General features: G+C 33.2%; 1 protein-coding gene across 1 annotated transcript in view; it reads left to right on the top strand.

Moving 5' to 3' along the window:
* The window catches only part of ROBO1 (roundabout guidance receptor 1), a 245,797-nt gene that overhangs the window by 184,546 nt on the left and 40,084 nt on the right, over positions 1 to 21,167 (top strand). Inside the window, exons 8-18 of the mRNA XM_088144579.1 lie at positions 1,456 to 1,580; positions 2,480 to 2,651; positions 3,931 to 4,136; positions 4,495 to 4,576; positions 4,716 to 4,884; positions 4,983 to 5,149; positions 6,886 to 7,007; positions 8,166 to 8,397; positions 9,175 to 9,296; positions 11,970 to 12,141; positions 17,312 to 17,509. Coding sequence (XP_088000705.1) covers positions 1,456 to 1,580; positions 2,480 to 2,651; positions 3,931 to 4,136; positions 4,495 to 4,576; positions 4,716 to 4,884; positions 4,983 to 5,149; positions 6,886 to 7,007; positions 8,166 to 8,397; positions 9,175 to 9,296; positions 11,970 to 12,141; positions 17,312 to 17,509 — 1,767 coding nt within the window. The remainder of the gene's footprint in view (positions 1 to 1,455; positions 1,581 to 2,479; positions 2,652 to 3,930; positions 4,137 to 4,494; positions 4,577 to 4,715; positions 4,885 to 4,982; positions 5,150 to 6,885; positions 7,008 to 8,165; positions 8,398 to 9,174; positions 9,297 to 11,969; positions 12,142 to 17,311; positions 17,510 to 21,167) is intronic.

Raw genomic sequence — 21,167 nt, forward strand, 5'->3', positions numbered from 1 at the left:
AGTACTTTTTTTCTTTTTCTTTCCTTTTTTCCATTTCATTATATTTTGATACTTTTCTCTCTTTTTGGGGTGGGGGGGTGGGTAAAAGAGGATAAGCAGAAGAAAAGTTGTTTTTTTTAAAGACTGGTATTTTTGGTTCTCCCCCCCCCCCAAATTGCAGGTCATTTACACTTAATATACAGTACTCAACTGCAATATTTTAATGAAACCAACATAATTTTTGACATTCTGTTTACATATAGTGGCCATTTCTATAAATAAAACAGTTTGGACAATACTGGCAGTATTTATAATATCAAGATGAACAGATGTTTCAAATTTGCCTTAATTTACATGTATGTTTTATTTGAACATGTTCTTGACTATGTAAATGAAAAATTTAGTCTGCTTTATTGTAGCTTTAAATTCATTCCTCTTTACTAATTACACAGAAGATTTTTAAATGGCAATAATTTATACAGCAGCAACTCTACGATTCTGAATTAAACTGAAAAAAAAAATTTGGGTACCCATTTCTACATCAGAATCAAACCTATTGTGGAAGCTCTTAAATGACTTGTAGACTGTATGGATATTAACCACGAATTTGCAATCATTTTGCAAATTATATTGGGTATTTTTGTTTTTAAATAAGTATCATTGCTGTTTGTGAAGCAAATGTATCTTATCCTTTTATCTGATCTTTAAAAATGCTACTCTTTATTCTTTTTAAATAATAGGAATTTTCTTCATCCTTTGGCAAAAATCCTCACAGGAAACATGGTTTTGAGACTGGAGAAAGGCTATAAACTATAATGTTAATCAAATTTTATAAACTATAGCAACAATATGTTATTTATAGCCTTCATTCATTATTGAACCCATATTGAGGTGGATCACAATCTTCATCATAAAAAGGAAAGTCATCAGAAATTAACCTGGCAAGATAGGAGGCAGTCTTTTTTTAAAATGTGTAACCATTTTATTGTCTGCCATCTTTAATAGTTCCATTAAAGTTTTGATTAATGTAGTGCATTGGTGAAGCTTTTTCCTCCCTAGTTTTGTAACCAGAGATTTGTGTGTCTTTGGGTTTTGCTTATTAAGCTCCATTAACCTTTCAGCTGCATTTCTTTTGAGTGTAGCAGCAACTCTGCATGCTAACTTGGCTCGAGAGGAGAAGAAACAGAAGAGGAGTTAGCACCTTAACATTTGCAGATGGCAATAATAATAATAATAATAATAATAATAATAATAATAATAATAATAATTTGCTTCTGTTGTATGTCTTTATTTATCTGCTTTGTTTCTGATAAATCTAGACATGGCCTAGCACCAACAAGATAGAAACATGTATTCAGTTGCATGTATACATTTGAATTTCCACGTGGAACTTTGATGTCAACTTCTGAAATAGCTAGAAATTCATTAAATTAAGTTAGTAATGATCCTTGTGGTTTGACTTCACTTTTCCTTCAGAGCCACCACATTTTGTTGTGAAACCTCGAGACCAGGTAGTTACACTGGGTAGAACTGTAACTTTTCAGTGTGAAGCAACTGGAAACCCTCAACCAGCAATATTTTGGCGAAGAGAAGGAAGCCAGGTAAAATAAACTACAATTACATAAACTATTAATGGATAAAAGTATCAAAACAATTTCAATAAAACCAATCTTATGACTGAATCCTTATTAAAGGGGAAAAATTATCTGTAGATTCCTCATCAATCTACATAATAAATTGATGATTCAGCAAAGAAGTATTCACTGAGAACTTGTTTCACTGTTCTCTTTCAACAGTATAGGAAGCTTTAGTAGAACAAGATTGGAAATTGTGGAAGGATTCTGATTATACACATTCTGTCCTAATATTTGCATTCATTTTGCTCATGTTTCTTTATGGGCATTGTATGTATTGGAATGCAGAAATAATAAATATCTTGCTGCATGAGCAATCTACCATGTTCTGTTTCTCTAGCAGCAGCCAAGATAAGTGGTGACCTTTCCATTTGTCTTTAGCATCAATTATTCACACAAATTCATACATACACACATAATCACACATACATACCCATATGTTCTACCACTTTGTCTAAAAGGAAAAAGAAATAATAATTTATATGTAAACATGGTACAGTCTGCCCTAGTTCTGAGCAGTGTCACCAAACTCCATACCAGAAGTTTCAGTCCTATACAATAACATATGGATTATATTAAGAAAAGACAAGTTTCCCTCAAGTCAGGCTTAACTTCCTCAAGTCAAGCATGCCCATGTAGTTTTCTTGGCAACTATACAATCGTATTTACTGATGCTTTCTTTTGGGATTCCCCACCCCCCAAGTTTCCAGTATAGCCTACAGCCCTGGGATTTCCTGACGGTTTTGCATCTGGTCCAATCCTACTTACTTTATTTTCGAGATCAACCAAGGTCAGCTAGGCTAACCATATATGGGTCTACTAATAGATTCAATACCTGAAGCTTTTTCTATTTCTTTATATTCTAGAACTTGCTGTTCTCCTACCAACCTCCTCAGTCTTCCAATCGGTTTTCAGTTTCTCAGACGGGCGATCTTACAATTACAAATGTCCAGAGATCTGATGTTGGATATTATATCTGCCAGACTTTAAATGTTGCAGGAAGCATCACAACAAAAGCCTACTTAGAGGTAACTGATGGTAAGTTAATGTTTGCATTGCTAATAATGGAATATAAATTAAATTAAATGGAATGGAATTATTATTAATGGAGTTAAAAGTGTATAATTTGCATCTTTATACTGTCTGCTGAATAAGGTATTTGCAGACTTATACTTAAGCTGGAAATCAACAGCCTTATACTATCTGCATGTGTGAACTAATATGATTTATCAAAAAAAAAAAAAGAAAGAAAAGAAAAGAATGTTTATGATTTTTGCTTATCCAACAAACAGATTCAGAAATGTTATCCTACTTTCATAACAAGTCATGATATTTAAATTACAGTTTAATAATTTGTTGTACTATGTAAATTTTTATTTATTTATTTGTTTGTTTGTTTGTTTGTTTATATTTCAAATTTGTCACCGTCCATCTCACTGTGGGGTGATTCTGAGCAGTTTACAGTAAAAAATAAACGAGAAGAAATACATATAGCATTTTCAACTCTTTAAATATAAAAAGTTCCAAAATATCCATGCTTATTTTTACAGTGTAAAAATAGTATGTTTTTACAATAAGCTTATCAAATATATATATATATATATATATATATATATATATATATATATATATATATTTTCCAGATCATTTTCTGACATAAACAAATCTATGGCCTTCAGACCAGAATTAAAAATCATTCATCAGCATAATCGTACAATCCACAGATAAACTAAATAATATAATAAAAAATAGTAAACATATTTATAATTATTTCACACGTTTTAATTTAAATTAAAATTGAAGTCAGTTGAAATCAATTGCATGTTCTAGATAAATAAGAATTTATTAGAGAATTATTCAGTTAACATTGGCCTGACCAATGCTTCCTTATATTAACTGATCTCACTAATCAGTATTTTCACTAATTACTAATGACAATAATAATCTAAGGCAATATAGAGACTAAAAATTATGTTGAATATGTCTCTAAATATCTGTCAGACTGGCCCCATTCTCAAACCTTAATTTAGAAAATGCTGAAATTGCTGAAATAAATAAAGATGGAATGGAATCCTACTTTCAAAAAGTAGGGTAACTTAATTCTGAATCCTTATTTCTTTTGAGACTAAAGAGCTAAGTGAATAATAGGAAGAATATACTACATGACAACATTTTTCCAATAATAAGAATAGTAATAAAAGTAATAGTATTAAATTATGTTTAATTATATTTTAATCCCCAAAGTATTTGCTGTTGCTTAAATGACTTCAAAAGTGCTTCCAGTTGTGAACATCATTTCTTCTTTTTCTTCTGCCAGTGATTGTAGACCGACCTCCCCCTGTCATTCGACAGGGTCCTGTCAATCAAACTGTAGCTGTAGATGGTACTCTAATACTCAACTGTGTAGCTACAGGCACTCTAATGCCTATAATCCTCTGGAGGAAAGATGGTATCCTTATTTCCACTCAGGATTCCCGAATCAAGCAGCTGGAATCTGGGGCATTACAGATTCGATATGCAAAGGTAATTTGAAATTAAAAATATATAATATACTTTATGTTTTACTTCTCCTTGGCATTCACCTTGAAATTCTGAATGTTGCTATCTCTGATTTTAAAATTTATGAATGGTTAAATAGCTGTATTTATTACCTTTGTTTTCATCTGTAATTCCATTCTTTGTTCAATTTATGGTGCCTTCCTATATGAGCGCCTTCTTTTTTTCTAGTAAAATTTATAGAGTATTTGTTTGAATTCTTATTCATTAGGTAGCACATAAATCTGAAGAAAGTCAGTGTGGTATATTGGTTAAGGTAGTGGACTAGAACAGAAAAGACCCAGGGTTCACCTCTTATTATTTCAAAAACTTATTTACTTTTCAGCTGGGTGACTCTGGTCGGTACACATGTATTGCCTCAACCTCAAGCGGTGAAGCATCATGGAGTGCTTACATTGAAGTTCAAGGTAAATTAATCAGGATTCCTGAGAATAGAAAAGAACTTTAAATATAAGCTAATAGTTTCTGAGTAATAAATTCAGCATATTGATGTGACCACAGTAGTTTCTATGTCAGCTCTTAGTAATAAATGTCTTCATTTTCTAGAATTTGGCATTCCAGTGCAGCCACCACGACCTACTGACCCTAATTTGATTCCTAGTGCACCATCAAAACCTGAAATTACTGATGTCAGAAGAAATACAGTAACCCTGTCATGGAAACCTAATTTGAATTCAGGTGCAACTCCAACCTCTTATATAATAGATGCCTTCAGGTATTATGCCTTTCATGTGTTCCGGTTGTGTTTGTTTTAAGTCTGTTAAATCAGAGGCATGCACCAACCTGTTTGGTTTATATATTCTGTCTTCTTAGCCATGCAGCTGGTAGTAGCTGGCAAACTGTAGCAGAAAATGTGAAAACAGAAACATTTGCAGTAAAAGGGCTGAAACCAAATGCAATTTATCTGTTCCTCGTGCGTGCAGCCAATGCATATGGAATTAGTGATCCCAGCCAGATATCTGACCCAGTGAAAACCCAAGGTAAAACATGTGTATGTGTGTGTGTGTGTGTGGAATGCATATAGTAATTATATAATTATATTGGGGGGGTTGATATAAGAAATCATATGATCTAATTTTAGTCAAAAAATACAATTTGGAGAAACCTTAGTAAAGCTTTGTTTTATATGCATAAGTAGATAAAAGAATGCAAGCCAAAAATGTATATTTTTATCTTTCTGAAGGAACTATTCCATATATGTTCATAATTCTCAGAAGATACTTCTTTTATGTGAACAGCTTGTGGAGCAGTAACTCATAATACATGTTGATAAAACAAAGCTTGTATAAGTACAGTTGCTAATATAATATGAGCCAAGCAGCAGAGGCAAGGTAAAAAATGTCTCTCTGTGACCTCAAAGACAGTAGGTCAACTCCAGTACTGCCTGGTTTGATTTACATTGCCTGCCTAATGATTTAGATAGATGTATTCCAATATTTGAAAACACACATAACTCTATTCAGAGTATTATGTATGGATGTGTGTAGGGTGAAATAAATTACTAGATATATATTAATAAAGTTAAGATTTTTTTAAAAAGTAGGAAGATTATTTGCATTCATTAATTAGATACTTTTAACCATCTACAATTCATTTACAGTATTTATTTGTTATATAACATTGATCCTTTAACAGTGTGCATAGGCTTGGATATGACAATTTTTTACACACCCTTACAGCATTTACGCCTCAACTCTCAAGTTCATCTCATGGGATCACGGTTTTGAAATTGGGAAAAGGCAACTAAAACTAAACTAGATGGGCCAGTTTCTCTAAATTAATGCAGAAACTATTCTTATTTTTAAATTTGTGCCATAGTTTTTTTTTTTTAATTGTGAATGTTACATTTCTATAGCAAGTATAAACTATAAACATATAAAGATACCTTAACTAGTAAGCAAACAAGCCAATTAGTCTGAATAGTCAAGGGCTTCCATTTATCTCTATGTCTAAGCAAAATGGAGTTTAATGAAAGTTACTTTTTTCAAGTAACTTCCTCCTTTTTTAGAACATTTTTGAGGGTTAAATTGGAAGTGAAGATTATGAAATGACAGCATGAGTGAGTTTTAATGGGACCATGATTATAATTTATGAGACTTTGTATATAGTTTAAGATAACAATTATGTATCAATTTTTCCTGCTTTGTCTATTGATAGTAAAAGTTTTAATTATGGTGGAATATTTTGGGATTTTTTATTTTAACAGATATAATAGAAAAAGTATTTAAAATACTATGCATTTAGAAGACTATTCATATGGCCTGATAAGTGTACATTGTAGACCCTTTATCTTATGCTTTTTTCAAACATTCCATGTAAACCATTTTGTTTGCTTATTTAATAGTTTAGTATTAGTGTCAAATCAGATGCTGTGACTTATTCAGCAATCCATGGTTAAAACTGTTGTGATCGAGATAGAATGGGTCTTCTTTGTTAGATGCTTGTAAATGTTTTTGCTGTAGCGAGATACAATGTATTATTCTGCTTTCTTTTGCTTTTTTTCTCCCATCTTTTAATTTGCATTTTAATTTAATTCTGTTTTTTTATTATTATTATCTGTTAGAGATCAAAATCAATACAAATTTAGTATAAATTAATTTTAAAAGACATTCTCATGTTAAAATTATGCTACTACTAACTAATAGATGCAAATCCATTTTTCAACACATTGTCATACATGTTTGAAGGTAAAGATAATTTGTTAAAATTGTTGCAGATGTTCCACCAACAAATCAAGGTGTGGATCACAAACAAGTACAGAGAGAGCTAGGTGATGTTGTCCTACATCTCCATAATCCCACAATTCTTTCTTCTTCTTCTATTGAGGTTCACTGGACAGTAAGTACAACAACAGAAACAACATGGAGTGGCCAATAGAAAGACAGCTCTCAGAGAATACCAAAATGAAATAATGCAATTCTGATACCTCCCCCTTACTACCTTAGTGTGTGGCGGAGCTCAGCATTCCTAGTGACTCTAAAAATGATATTTAATGAATTCTGGTTACAATAACTCTTGACAGTAAAGTCAGAAGTCAAAGGATAAAAGCTAAGATTAATCCACAACAAGGGTGGATTAATTATTTTTATACTGGTAAATGGTAATCTATCCATTTCAAATTTGATTCAGTGCTATGCTCAAAAAACATTTATACTTTGTTTTCTAACTTATCATTGCTAATTACAAATAAATTGTTTCCTTTCCTTTGACTAATACTTTTGTATTCTTTGTGGACAGAATTAAAAGTCATTTGAAATTAATTTTATTATTTATTATTTTATAGAATTACCCATCTTTTCCTTTGTAGTATTAGTTTCTATTATTTTTCTCTTTCCAAAATACCTTGTGGTTCTTATTATTTCTGGGATATCATTTAGGCTAAGAACTATTGACTTGATCATAGTTACCTAAAAAATGTTCTGGATTTATAAAAGTAAAATCTGATTCAAGTCAAATTTAGCTCATAGTGACTTCATGGATGTGTCCATGTAGTTTTCTTGGAAATAGGACATAAATGGCTGCCATCCCTTTTCTGTTTTTCAATTTCCCAGCCAATGCTGCAGATCTGGGATTCACTGGGAGAATCCCACTTCAGATCCTCTTTAGCTTCCAAGGTCAACCGAGTGTTGCCACTTGTTGAGACCTGCATTTATACGAGGAGGCCACTTCCTTTTAAATGTCTGTTCTGAATCTGCTAATGTTGTTAAATAGTAGAAAAGCTAAAATGAATGCCTGGCTTGTTGAAACTGTTGTAGGGCACTTTAAAATAGTATTTTATTAGATTCTGATATTACTTAATAAGACTTGTGTGTGCTGTTTTTACTTGCAATATATTTTGAGAACTTTACTCTTGAAAGGTGGTGAAGAATACTCACACTCACACACCATATTGAACATATCACCATAAGAAATTAAGTATGTAAATAATGTTGGATAACATGGTTTTCCATTTATATTTTTTACTATTTAATATGGGTGTTCTATCTTTAATGTTAGGTTGACCAACAATCCCAATATATTCAGGGATATAAAATTTTGTACAGGCCAACAGCTTCATCTCAAGGGGAATCTGAATGGTTGATTTTTGAAGTGAGGACACCAACAAAAAACAGCATTGTTATTCCTGAACTCAAAAAAGGAGTGAACTACGAAATTAAGGCTCGACCTTTTTTTAATGAGTTTCAAGGAGCTGATAGTGAAGTGAAATTTGCCAAAACTCTGGAAGAAGGCAAGTAGTGGCATAGCTGCCTTAGTGTGTGTGTCTGTGTGTGTGTGTGTGTGTGTGTTTTGAAGTATTCTTCTAACTCAGGTTTCATTATGAGCTTTCTTTTTCCATGTATCTCCTTATAGCAGTGATAAGCATCAGCTGCTAAGTATGCCTGTGTTTGTTCTTGTTACATCTTGGGTTCAGTTCAAAGGCCCATTTCAAACTTTTTCAAAGCAGACACAAGTGGCCAGTATGTATATGATGAATAATATGGATTTTTACTGCATAACTTACCCTATATATACTGGCTATTTGTGGTGGCAGTTAATTGAAACAGCTCCAGAAGTTGTTCACGGTTGATCCTTTGGTTTTAGCAATAGAGTTTTCTAATCTTTCCCTTGTTTATCAAGACTTGAGGATGATTAATTATTTTTGTTCATTTTAAGTGTTCAGTTATGCAACAACATTGACTTCATCTCATTCTTGGTGCAGTTTACAAAAAGGCATTGCATTAGAAAAAATACAAAGGAAGTATTGTTTTAAAAAATAAAAATGTTAGATCAGGTTGCCTGTCTTTCCTTCCTTCCTTCCTTCCTTCCTTCCTTCCTTCCTTCCTTCCTTCCTTCCTTCCTTCCTTCCTTCCTTCCTTCCTTCCTTCCTTCCTTCCTTCCTTCCCATCTCTTTGTGCTGCAAGATAAGTTTTGTTCTTTCTGGACCTAAATGTGGCCTCTTAAATGATATGTTTAGTGATAGTAAAAGTATTGTTTTAATCATAAATGTGCTTCCTTCCAAAACAAGCTCCGAGTGCTCCTCCACAAAGTGTTTCAGTCGCCAAGAATGATGGAAATGGCACTGCAATTGTAGTAACTTGGCAGCCCCCCCCAGAGGACACACAAAATGGAATGGTTCAGGAATACAAGGTGACATATAGTTGTAACTTGGCAAATTATTGATATAGAATTTTTTTGTGGTTAGTTAGCTCCATCTGGTGGTAAAAATCAACATATAGTGGAGTAACATCTTACATTTTGAGTTACTCTGTTCATAAGGATTTTAATATATATTTAGATTTTTTTTTATGTTAAAAGAATGTTAAAACTTTGATGACATAATAATAGTGTAATAGTATATCGTATCATAGTATATAGTAAAAAAAAATAAATGCATGTGTGTTTCTTGCTTGGAATCACCATATAAGCCAAAAGATAATGGTAATGGAATAAAAACGTGGGAATGATGAAAAATTAGCTATAGCTATAGCTATGCAAAATTGAGTTCAAACAGATATGTCCGGATTAAAATATACTTTTAATTAATCTTGCAATCTTTTAAATAGAGATATAATACTAAATAATATTGTATAGCTGCTTTTTACAGGAAAACAGTTTCCAAAATGTGGTTCTAGATTAAATAGTAATATTAGGACAGGGCTGATTATTTAACACCTCCACACTGTTGAGAATAAACACTTGATATTTCATTTTTTTTCCACTCCACTTCAGTAAAAGCTTAAGAGTGTCAGTGTGAGCATTGATTTCAGTGAAATATATCACAATTTAACACACTTTTAGCAAGTATGATTTTAAATGGCTTCATTTTTAATTTGCATCCTCAATATCTCAAGCTATGCTTTTGAAGAATGGGAATTTTAGAGTCTGCCAGTTGGGAAAGATTGATTTAAGTTATATTCCAGCATTTAAAACAAAAACAAAAACTTATTTAAAGGTGAATTAAATTAAGGGAGGTATCTTACAACTGACCAGTTAATTTAGATCCTCAAAAGTAAAGTAATAAAAAAGAAAATCACAGTAAGGATGAAAACATAGATTATAGGACAATTTCAGTCAGCTTCAAAGAAGCATTTTTTCAGTACAATTTTGCAAAAAAAAAAAAAAAGTATTGACTTGTAGCATGCGTATAATCATCTAGTAAATTAAATATACAGCGAATTTTTCTCTCTTTTAAAAGTCCATTTAGTAAAATAGCATTTATATTGGCTGACTTTCAATATAGTGAATATTGGCTTTTATTTGTATTTACCTTTTGTTTACCTTTATGAGCTGTAAACAATATAATAGGAATTATTTATTTCATGTGTTTTTGCTTTGCATGTCTCCACCTTTAAAAATAATAGTGGGCTAGGGGAAAAAATAGAGCCTACAGAATTAATAGCCCAGGATTACTGCCTTGCTGTATCACTGCTTGCTTCCTTTCCCAATTGGCAGTAGCAGCACTGTTAACTTTATCTAGGGTCAGAAGCTAAGCAGGCTCAGCCTTGGTTAGTATTTAGATGGTTAATATTTAGGCAGGTGGGGAGAATCAGGGCTATATGGTAGACTACAAAATTGCAGGGTAGACTGCAAAACATCGAGGGTGAAAACAATAGAAAACTACTTTACCATTGCCAAGAAAAGTATAAGTCGCCAAGCTTGAGTTGAGGGCATTTGTATATTTCTTTACATTTACATTTCAAGCCCAACTAGGTAAAATACCTGGACAACCTTGACTGATCTCAGAAATTGAAGTAGAGTTGTAATCCTGTTAGTATTTAAATGGAAGAATACCAGACAATCTGAGGGCAATAACTTAGCTTGGAAGGTTGTAGGAAAGTATCATTCAAGAAGGCAGTGGCAAACCACTTTTGTATTGTTGCCAAAAACTCAATGGAGTCACCAGGAGTTTAATTCAACTCAAAGGACACCTTGTTTTTATACTACTGCTAAATCTATTAGTAGACAGCTATTAACAATTCTTAGTATTGTTGATTACTTTCCATTGAAATAGTGGAGAAGTACTGATTTTAATGTTTGCTAATGTTACAGCAATGTTTTGCTAATGTTTAATGTTTCTAAACTTACAAAAAATAATTCAATAATATTTGTATACAGTAAAGTCTTAATTCTCCAGATCTCAGGTCAACAAACTTCAGATACAATGGAGAAAAATTTACTTCAAACTTTGCTTCCAAATAGCAGACAAAATTGTTGTCTCTAAAGCAGTCTGAACAACTGATGAAATTAAATAATTTGCAAGTACGCAAATGACAAATTAATATACAAGTGAAACATCAGTTATGTAGTTGTATACATGATATCAGTTATATCAATTACATAAATTTGGATTTATTGGACATCTGGTCCTCAAATGGTCCATTAAATCAATATTTTATTATATTTTTATGGTGCTTCTTTGAATAATTTCTAAAAAAAAAGATTACTGAAATCAGTAAGTTTTGATAACATGTTTGTCCCTTTTTAAAGTTTGTTTTAATTGTTACAGATAAAACTTTTCTGTACATATCAGGTGGCAAAATCCATTGTTCTAGTGTCAAGGACTTCAAGGAAAGCATGTGCTATTTTATTTCAGTTCGTTCTGAACTTTGCTCCAATGATAGTTACATTAGAGAATTCGTGACTTTTCAGAAATAAACCCAGAGCTATTCTAATGACTTATTTTAGTGCTATTTATATTGATTTGTTAATAGTTTTTACAAATCTGTATTGAAATAGCTAAATTCATCTTCATATGTAAAGCAGAAAATACCATATGACACATTTGTTTCATGAAGGGAAAAACATTTTAATTCGTCGTAGGTTTGGTGCCTTGGAAATGAAAGTCGATACCATATAAATAAGACAGTCGATGGTTCTACATTTTCTCTAATAATTCCATCTCTAGTCCCTGGTATTCGATATAGTGTAGAAGTGGCAGCAAGCACTGGAGCTGGAGCTGGTGTGAAGAGTGAACCACAATTTATTCAGTTAGGTGAGTCATTTATGATTCTCTGTGCTATGTTGTATATTTAGATTTTTATATAGGGTGATGAAGATTGGCATGTTCTATTTCGTTTGTACAGAATAAGCAATAAACATGCATTTTCTTTTGATAAAAGTCTGTTTTTTTACCTTTGTTTTATTATTGTTATAGATGCTTTTCAACCCCTCATATTTCTGTAACTATTAGCATGTTTACTGCTGTCATTACTTACTGAAGGTAACCATACATGCTTTGATTTGCCATCTCATTGTTATTATAGTGTCACCCAATGTATTTATGAATTTATAAACAACTTTACCCAGTTCTAAATGCTGCAACTGTAGCTAAGGCAACAAGAACAATAAAATACAATAAAACAAATTCAGTATATAATTACAGTTAAAAATTACAATATAAAAATAATTATAACATATTTGCCACTGGGATCTCTACAACATTCAAGGCCTTCCAGAAGGCAAGCTGTTGCAGTGTACATTAGCCCAGCAGAGAATGAATACTTTTTGGCTGTAGCAGTCTCGATAGGTATGTGCCTTCAGCAAAAATTCTCTTTGCCCCCAGATGAGGTAAGCAGAACTAATACAGAATAAGCGGATTGACTGATATCTAGGCCCTGAGCCATACATTGTACCTTGCCTCGTACCTGGAATCATACCAGTAGCTAGTGGTAGTAATAGGTAGTCCAGTAACCATATGGGCTGCTACATTATGCAGCAACTGAAGTTCAGGGGTGGTCTTCATTATCAGCACCATGTTAAGTGAGTTACAATACAGCATACTGGAGACGACCTGGGCCCAAGTGACTATCCACAGTGCACTTGTTCTAGATAAAGCTGCAGCTGGTGCACCAGCCTAAGCTGGGCAAAGGCCCTCCTGTTCCAGGAGCAGCTGTGAATCCAGAACTCCTAAAGGGTGACATCATACCCATGAGAAACACAACCCCACTGAAAATCAAAGAGTCAGGGTGCTTCTGGGTAAATAGCCACTCTGCCAGGTTTGGCTTGGCTCTACGCCTGTTCCTCCCTATCAGCCTAGCTATCTTCAAACCACCTCAGGGCTTCTGCCACATCATGCATTCAGGGTGAGAACTGGAAGTAATCAGCATACTGATGATACTTCATCCCTGATTGGCAGAGTACCTTTTTCAGCAGTTTCACACAGTTGTTAAACAGGATAGGGTGGGACCTGAACCCTGAGACATTAGATAATGGAGCACCCGAGGGTGTAATCTTTGCCCTTCTGTAACCACTGGCAAGTACCTCCCACTTAGGAGCAGAATTAGCATAAGACAGTGCAGGCTATGGTAATTTAGCTGACCATTTCTTTCAGGTCATTTCTCCCAAAAAGCAAGCAGGTCATTTTAAACACTAGATCTGAATGACATTCTGCAGATGCTATAAGGGTATAGAAATAATTCCTCTTCACTGCCTTTACTGCTACAGATTAGGCTTAAAATTTAGGTCATATCTGTCTGGTCATATCTGGGTTTCATCTTCTGCCAGTGTTGCCTTCATCTGCATTATTTCCTATTCAGCTGCTCAGGATAAGCATGTGCAGAGTGGCTCTTCAGGACCAATTCTAAAGAGTGCTTTGCCAGTGTCTAGATATTCTCCAGAACTTTAGATAAATGAAGAATTAATAGAAGTGAATATGTGTAGCTCAGGATTGAACTGTGGAGTCCTTGGGGTTCTCTGAGCTTGGTTGTTTTCTTGCAAACATTTTGTTACCTGGCTAAGCACTGAAGATGTTACCTAGCCGGGTAACAAAATGTTTGCAAGAAAATAACCAAGCTCAGAGAACCCCAAGGACTCCACAAATGAAGAATTCCCCAAATGCCAAATGGAAAACCTATGGATCCATCAGGTTACTGGGACTGCATATCTGAATGTCCTGCACAGACTAGTGGCTCTTGTGTTCATAGTCACTCAGTACAATGACACTGACGTAATGTGACGCTGCTGCTTTTAGCCATTGTTGCTATTGTTGTTTAATTATTTTATTCTGGATGTCATTGTTTGGTATGCATCTATCTTCCAAACCATAATTCAGGAAGAAAGCCATGGTTTGCTGAATTCTGTATAAGCAAGAACTCCCTTTATAACAAAGAAACAGAGTTGTTTCAATTCTTACTGCACTTTCCTGCTTGACTGTTGTAAAAGAAAGTAATAATCGTAGTGTAAAATGATAGGGTTTAGCAGTAGTAGCAAAAGCTACATGCTTGGTAAAATTCTTTCATTCCCTGCCTTTCTCCTGCCATCATATTTCACCATCCTTTTATTCTGTCTCGTGGTGGTACAGGGAATGAAAGAGAGAGAAGAATTAGCTAGTCAAGGTCAAAAGCCATTAAATCAGCCTACTGAAATACTAGAGCCAAAGCCCATCTCTGGCTCCAAAACCTGTAAGTACCATACTAGATGGAAGTTATGCTATAAGATAGGACATAGTCCAAGGAAACAAGTTACAATCTCAGGTTTTTTTTATAAAGCTCCCATCAACACCTATTTTAGGCTGATCTGACACTCTTAATGCTGGTTAGTACCATGGAGGACATTTCTCACAGGAGCATGTACCTGCAGTCCAGTGCTACTCTGCCATTCAGTCCTTTGCTTAGCAGTGGCTGTATTGGATGGCATTAGAGTGCTGGTTAGAAGAGTGCTGCAGGTCTCTTGTGAAATGGTTTTGTTTCAGCCCTGGATTTTCCCCATTCCCATGCTTGACATAGCTTTTTTTTTTTTTTTTTTTTAAAGCATTTTGCATGTTTTCTAACTAAAATGGCCCACTTAAAACGTGGCAAAATTATTCTGACAGAAAAAAAAAAAGAGTTCTCATTGTTGGGTGAGCCTAACCTTTCAAACCAGAGATAGGGAAGATCATGTTCCCTTTGAGTCTGGTATACAGGAGATTATTGTGTTTGCCAAAAAAGCAGTCAGTGCTCTTCTCCAGCAGGTTCAGTGCTAAACTGCAAACATGTGGGTGCACCTATATACAACACTACATGAAGTATTAAATAACTGATTGTCAATTATTTCCTTATAGCTCTTCTGGAATTGTACAGGAGACAGGCTTTCAGGCACATCATTTTTCCAGTACAAAAAAGTCATAAAAGTATTAACCTATGTGCATTTATTAGAAGCTTCACTCAAATAATTATACATGTTAAGTGTATTATTCATGTCTTAGACATCCCAAATGTAATGAATGTTATTGCTGTAACAGCTCCCATTATGAAGTGTGATTTGTGAACTAATTAACATGGCTTTCATGATGATATGCCAGCAAATGCAAATATCTGAACTCCCTAATGTTCTTTTGTGTTAAGCTGTAACCCCTGCAGTGGACTGAATAAAGCCTCACTAATGCTGTTGGAGGAGTTTGCCTGTACATGTGTGTGTGTCTGTGCCTGTGTCTGTGTCTGTTACCTGTTGTGAATATAACCTATTTTTTTTTAATTGTTGAATATTTTATATTCAGTGTTTCAATTCTTCAAAATGTCCAAGAAAGATGTCCCCAAGCCTTTGTTGTTCAAACATGGCGTCTTCATTTCATTCATCTAAAAAGATTTATGAACTCACATATATTTATCTTGTGTTATAATGAATTCACAAGCTAAAGAATGCAGGTGTTTTCATTTGCTAGTTGGCTACTTTTTTATTCAGTAAGGTTCAATTTTTGCTTGATCAGAGAATAAATGTTAAATTATACATTTAAAACATTGGATGGATGCATATTTGATGCATAACAGTCTCCTTATAATGTTCACTGGAAATATTATACACTGATTAATATTTCATTTTATTATAAAGCTTATAAGGAAAACCCAAGAGACCTGGGTTGTGATTTTGTATCCATAGAAGGCTATAAATGTAATGTTTTCCTCATATATTAAAGCATAGGAAACTATGCAAATGTCTGAAATTGTAGGCTGAATATCATTATCATTATGTTAATTAGCTCACTAATATGAGCCATTAGAGTGAAAGAGATTCAAGGAGAGTTTTTGTGATTTGACATACTTGAGACACTTACTGCAATAACTGTGCATGTGGAAGTTTGGTTTGCTATATCATTTTATTTGTTTTATAACATCTTCCTTTTTATTTTTTTAATTGACTACTTATTTTTTTATAATAAATTGATAAGTATTGATGTAACAAGGAAAATATATTTCACTGAAAGTATTCTTAAAGATATTAAGTAAGGTAAAATTTAAAAATGGATGTATGATACTGATAATGGTGAAATACTTTTCCATGAACGAATAATATATTTGTATGATGTACATTGTAAGATTTATAAATGTTTGTGGCAAAACTTTGAACAGTGTGTGTGTGTGTGTGTGTGTGTGTGTGTGTGTTTTACACAGAATGGCAGTTCAACTTAGCCACAAGATAATAGCTTTACCAAACCTTTGGTTTCCTGTGTGCTAAGAAGGCAAATCAAGAATTCCTGACCAGAATGAGTAGAAATTATAGAAGCTGTAACTCCAATATAGCTATAGGGAACCAAATTGGGAAAATCCATCTTAATGGCTTGTTCCCAGATTGCTATTTGGAGTAAATACATTCTAAATTCTAAAATGGTGCAAGACATGCAAATAATTGGAAATATTATGAATCTGAAATACAAGAAATATAGTTGTAGTGATGAATAGAGTGATCTACTTTTTGAAGTTTCAGCTTATGAGGCATCAGGATTTGTTTATTGTAATGGTAAAAGCATATGTAATATGATATAAAATGCCCAGATATGGTTTTCAAAACTATATCATATATGTTATATAAAATAAGAACTCCATAGATAAAATAATAGATTATGGAACAGAAAAGTTGTCAGCTGCTTACTTATCACAAAACTGTTTACTGTCAAGCTGAAGTAGTATATATGTTCCCCTGGGTTTATCAAATTTGTATTGTTAGTGAATAAGTTAAAGTTTATATCAGCACAAAAATATTTAAGCAATATGACAGAAATAGTTAAAGAACTCTTTATAGTTAAAGAGTATAATCATAGTTTTCTAACTTTTATTAGATTGCTTGCCATTTTATTAATCATACCTTATAGAAATGATAATGAATAATTATAATATTCTGCATCTCTTGAAAATAACATTATTTTATTTCTAGAAGCAAACTGTTGCAATATTGTAAACTTCTTCTTTCAGATTCCTATGGAAACCCTGTGTCACCTGAAGACCAAGTCAGCTTAGCCCAGCAGATTTCAGATGTTGTAAAACAGCCAGCATTCATTGCTGGAATTGGCGCTGCTTGCTGGATTATTCTTATGGTTTTCAGCATTTGGTTATATCGCCACCGAAAAAAACGAAATAGTCTCGCTAGTTCTTATGCTGGTATCAGAAAAGGTATTTTGCAGCACCTTATAAAAACATAATTTATTTATCTCTGTCCCTAAAACATAGAAATTGTCTAAATGAACTTTGAGAACTTTTCTGAGACATTCAGTATTTGAAATGCATCGTAACTTTTGATTTAAGGAAAGGCTAGATTGAATCTTATAAAAACTATTGAAGTTTTCTTGGATTATGGTCCATTTCTAAGACAGGGATTATGTATTATTATCACGAACTATGTTGTACTATCTATATTACTAGTATTTTAATCTGAACAGGATTTTTTCACTGCTTCGGCGCTCAGAGCAGACTATAGACAAAAAGTGGCTAAAACACAGTTAAAATAATAGCTAAAACCGTCATTAATCTTACTCAAAAGGCTGAAGAGAAATCTTGACATCTTTCATAAAAGCAAAGAAATAAGGGATATTAAGTGTCTATAACTGGAGGCACTTTTAAGAGGGTACCCCTGCAGAACATGAAATAAATACACAGGTTCATAGCAATATAGATGATCCCTCAGATTCTGTAAAAATTAAAAACACTACCTTCAATTATACTGGGAAAATATTTGGCTCCCTGCAGTTTTTTAACATAAGTGGAATGTGATGCCAGTAAGCTCCTATATTATCTGGTAACTATACTGCATTTTCATCAACTGATATTTCCAAATACTTTTCAGTAATAGCTTCATATAGACTACACTGTATTAATTGTATGTATGAATATCAACTATATTTAACAACGATGTAATCAAAGTAACTATTATCAAGCCTCCCACAGTTGTAGTAGGCACATTAAACAAATTATGCAAGCATACTTTTTGCCCCTGCTACCACCTGGAGATTTCGGCACATTTAAGAACATTAAAACTAGATACAATCTAATAAAAGACAGATGTGCCTATAGATCCCAGACTATATGTCTGCTAAAATGACTTAAATGCTGTGGGAATTTTTCTTATTTCTTTTCTTTTCTTCTCTTTTCCCTCCCTCCCTCCCTCCCTCCCTCCCTCTTTCTTTCTTTCTTTCTCTCTCTCTCTCTCTCTCTTTCTTTCTTTCTTTCTTTTTCATAACCACGTTATAATTAGAGCCACATGCAGAGTAAGTAGCAGGAGTTATCTCAAAGAAAAACTGGAAATGAATATTTTTACCACATTGTGGTAACCGCCTACTTTTCAATATGACCCAACAAATGCCACAGATACCAAAAATACCTAAAAATATAAAAGGAGCACTTCATCAAAAAGAGATGGACTTGAAAACATGGTAGTTCCTGCTTAAAAATCTTCATGTGGTTGGTTTTTGGAGGAATCAACTATTACACATACAGAATGTTAATGTTTAGCATCCAATCTCAAAATTGTAACCACTGGATAATATGAAGAAAAGATCATAGAATTACATATTTATTAGAAAAAATGAGATAAATATATTGTAGACTAAGCCCTAGAATGTATGATAACTTTTGTTGTTACTGTTTTTGTTACTTAATAAAAATAGGAAGTTTTAAATATCAAGGAAGTCAATATATCCCAGAATGTAAAACATACATACATTTTCAATGTAAACACCAGAGTGCCAATACTGGGTATTAGTAATACCACAGGCAGACTTCATGAAGCTGGAACAGAAAGTAATGTGTGTTGGTTACTATTCAGCAAGGAGAATTAAGTGGCAATCTTCACACTACTTTAACAATTCTTCTTTTTTTTTTTAGCTTTACTAATTGCATGGTCCCATGCAATCTTTTCTGTAAGATTTTTATTTTATAGACTAATACTATTAGTTGGCTATAAGTGCAGCTAACTCTACAGCATGCAGTTCTTTATCATTCTGATACTTTGTTATTTATGCTGTTTATACTCTTATGTAACTTGCAAGTTTTAGTAGATTTCTCTACAATTATTCCTATGGAACAAAATTATTAAGTACACTTGAAAGAAATGTATCATCTTCAAGGATATATAACTCATAAAATAATATATCAAATTCATAGCATTAAAGTGTCTACATATTGCATTAAAAGCCAGTTAATTTTATTCATGTAAGCTTGGATAATTAAGTTGGTGGTTGGGATATAAAGATTTCTCTTAGATGGGACTCTCTTCTTTTTCTTAATATTGAGCATGTAGCTCAGAGCAAAATAATGGCACTGATCTTGCTGCCATGTTCTTGTTCAAACTTATTTTGAATATCGTGTGTGTGTGTATGTGAAAATTTTATTAATATCGCTACTTTGAAAGGACAGTCTATTTTGAAAGGACATTGAATGCCTTTGCCTTTGTGAAAAAAGCAGCAGAAAAAGAATTATAAAAGGATGTCTAAGATCAAAATGTTTAAAAAAAATAAGGACAATGCTTGAACTGTTTCGAGCAGTCTTTCTCAAAATTGGCAACTTTAAGATGTATGGACTTCAACTCCCAGAATTCTGGGAGTTGAAGTCTACACAACTTACAGTTGTCAAGTTTGAGAAACACTGGTTTAGAGGGTATTTTGTCTTTCATTCAGTGCCAGGAGTATTCAGTATTCCAGGAGATAAAGTGATTTAATTAAGAACAGAGGCATATATCAAGCATGTTTAATATTAGGCTTTCTGGTCTCATAAAAATCTTAAGGGCATTAGTATAATACAAAAATGCATAAAAGCCTAAGTCACTGCCAACATCTCTGCTTAGTCATTCCAACATTTTTGTTGTCTGCCTACTGTCCTAAATCTCTAGGGCAATTTAGAAACTAATTTATTTTGCTCATTTTTAAGAGGCTTGGCTTCCTTTTTCCTCATTAGGAAAAAAAAAAATCCTGAACAAAATAGAAGATGTGTGCAAGTGCGGGGGGCGGGAGAGGTTTGATTAGAGTCTTATTGATTCTATTAAAATCTATGGGGCTATGAGAGCAAAGGCCTTTTTCCTGAACTATTCTATTATAAATATTTGCGTTTCCAATTTTAGATTGCTGAGCCTAGCTACTGTAACTGAATTATTAGTTTAAAATATCAAAACTAAAACATGCTATTTCTAATAACATAAAAGAAGATATAGCACTAAGCAGGTAACTAATAAAATTTACACACCTTAAAGTGCAATTGGTTAAAACCTGGACCATTTCTAGTTCGTCATGCCAAAGATTTATGTAAATTTGTTAGTTTGTTTTGTTATTAAATAATTAACACTATAGCACATTTACCTGATATAGCAAAAATTCCATTTTTTAAAAGTCTTGATAATACTTTAAAAGTAACCGTAAGCTTTGATTTTTGGCGTAGGGCAGTTTCCTTTCCTTTCCGTTCCCCCCCCCCCCTTTTGCTTTGGATTTGCAGCAAAACATAAGCACTAAAGGAAGGTCACTGAAAGGCTAAACCACACTCTATTTCTCTCAAGAGTACACTATACCAGAATGTCATTCTTCCTCCAAAATGGTATCTGTATCAAGCTACCATTCAAAACCACAGGTCTGTTTTATTCGCATCAGTCTGTCTGGATATATTTACTCTTCCTTTATGTTCTGTTACTGTCTTGATTTATACTAATGTTGTGTTGTCTGCCCTTTCTTTCTTCAGCTTAATAACCAGTTTTTATTGTGTTTTGATTTTTCAGTCCCGTCTTTTACCTTCACACCAACAGGTATATATTTGCACTTTTCCCTTGACAGTTGGGCATGTGTCTGTATAA

This window comes from Python bivittatus, unplaced genomic scaffold (assembly GCF_059951505.1).
Source record: "Python bivittatus isolate LINGU-HERP-01145 unplaced genomic scaffold, Pbiv_v1 ctg000350_np1212, whole genome shotgun sequence".
Lineage (NCBI taxonomy): Eukaryota > Metazoa > Chordata > Lepidosauria > Squamata > Pythonidae > Python > Python bivittatus.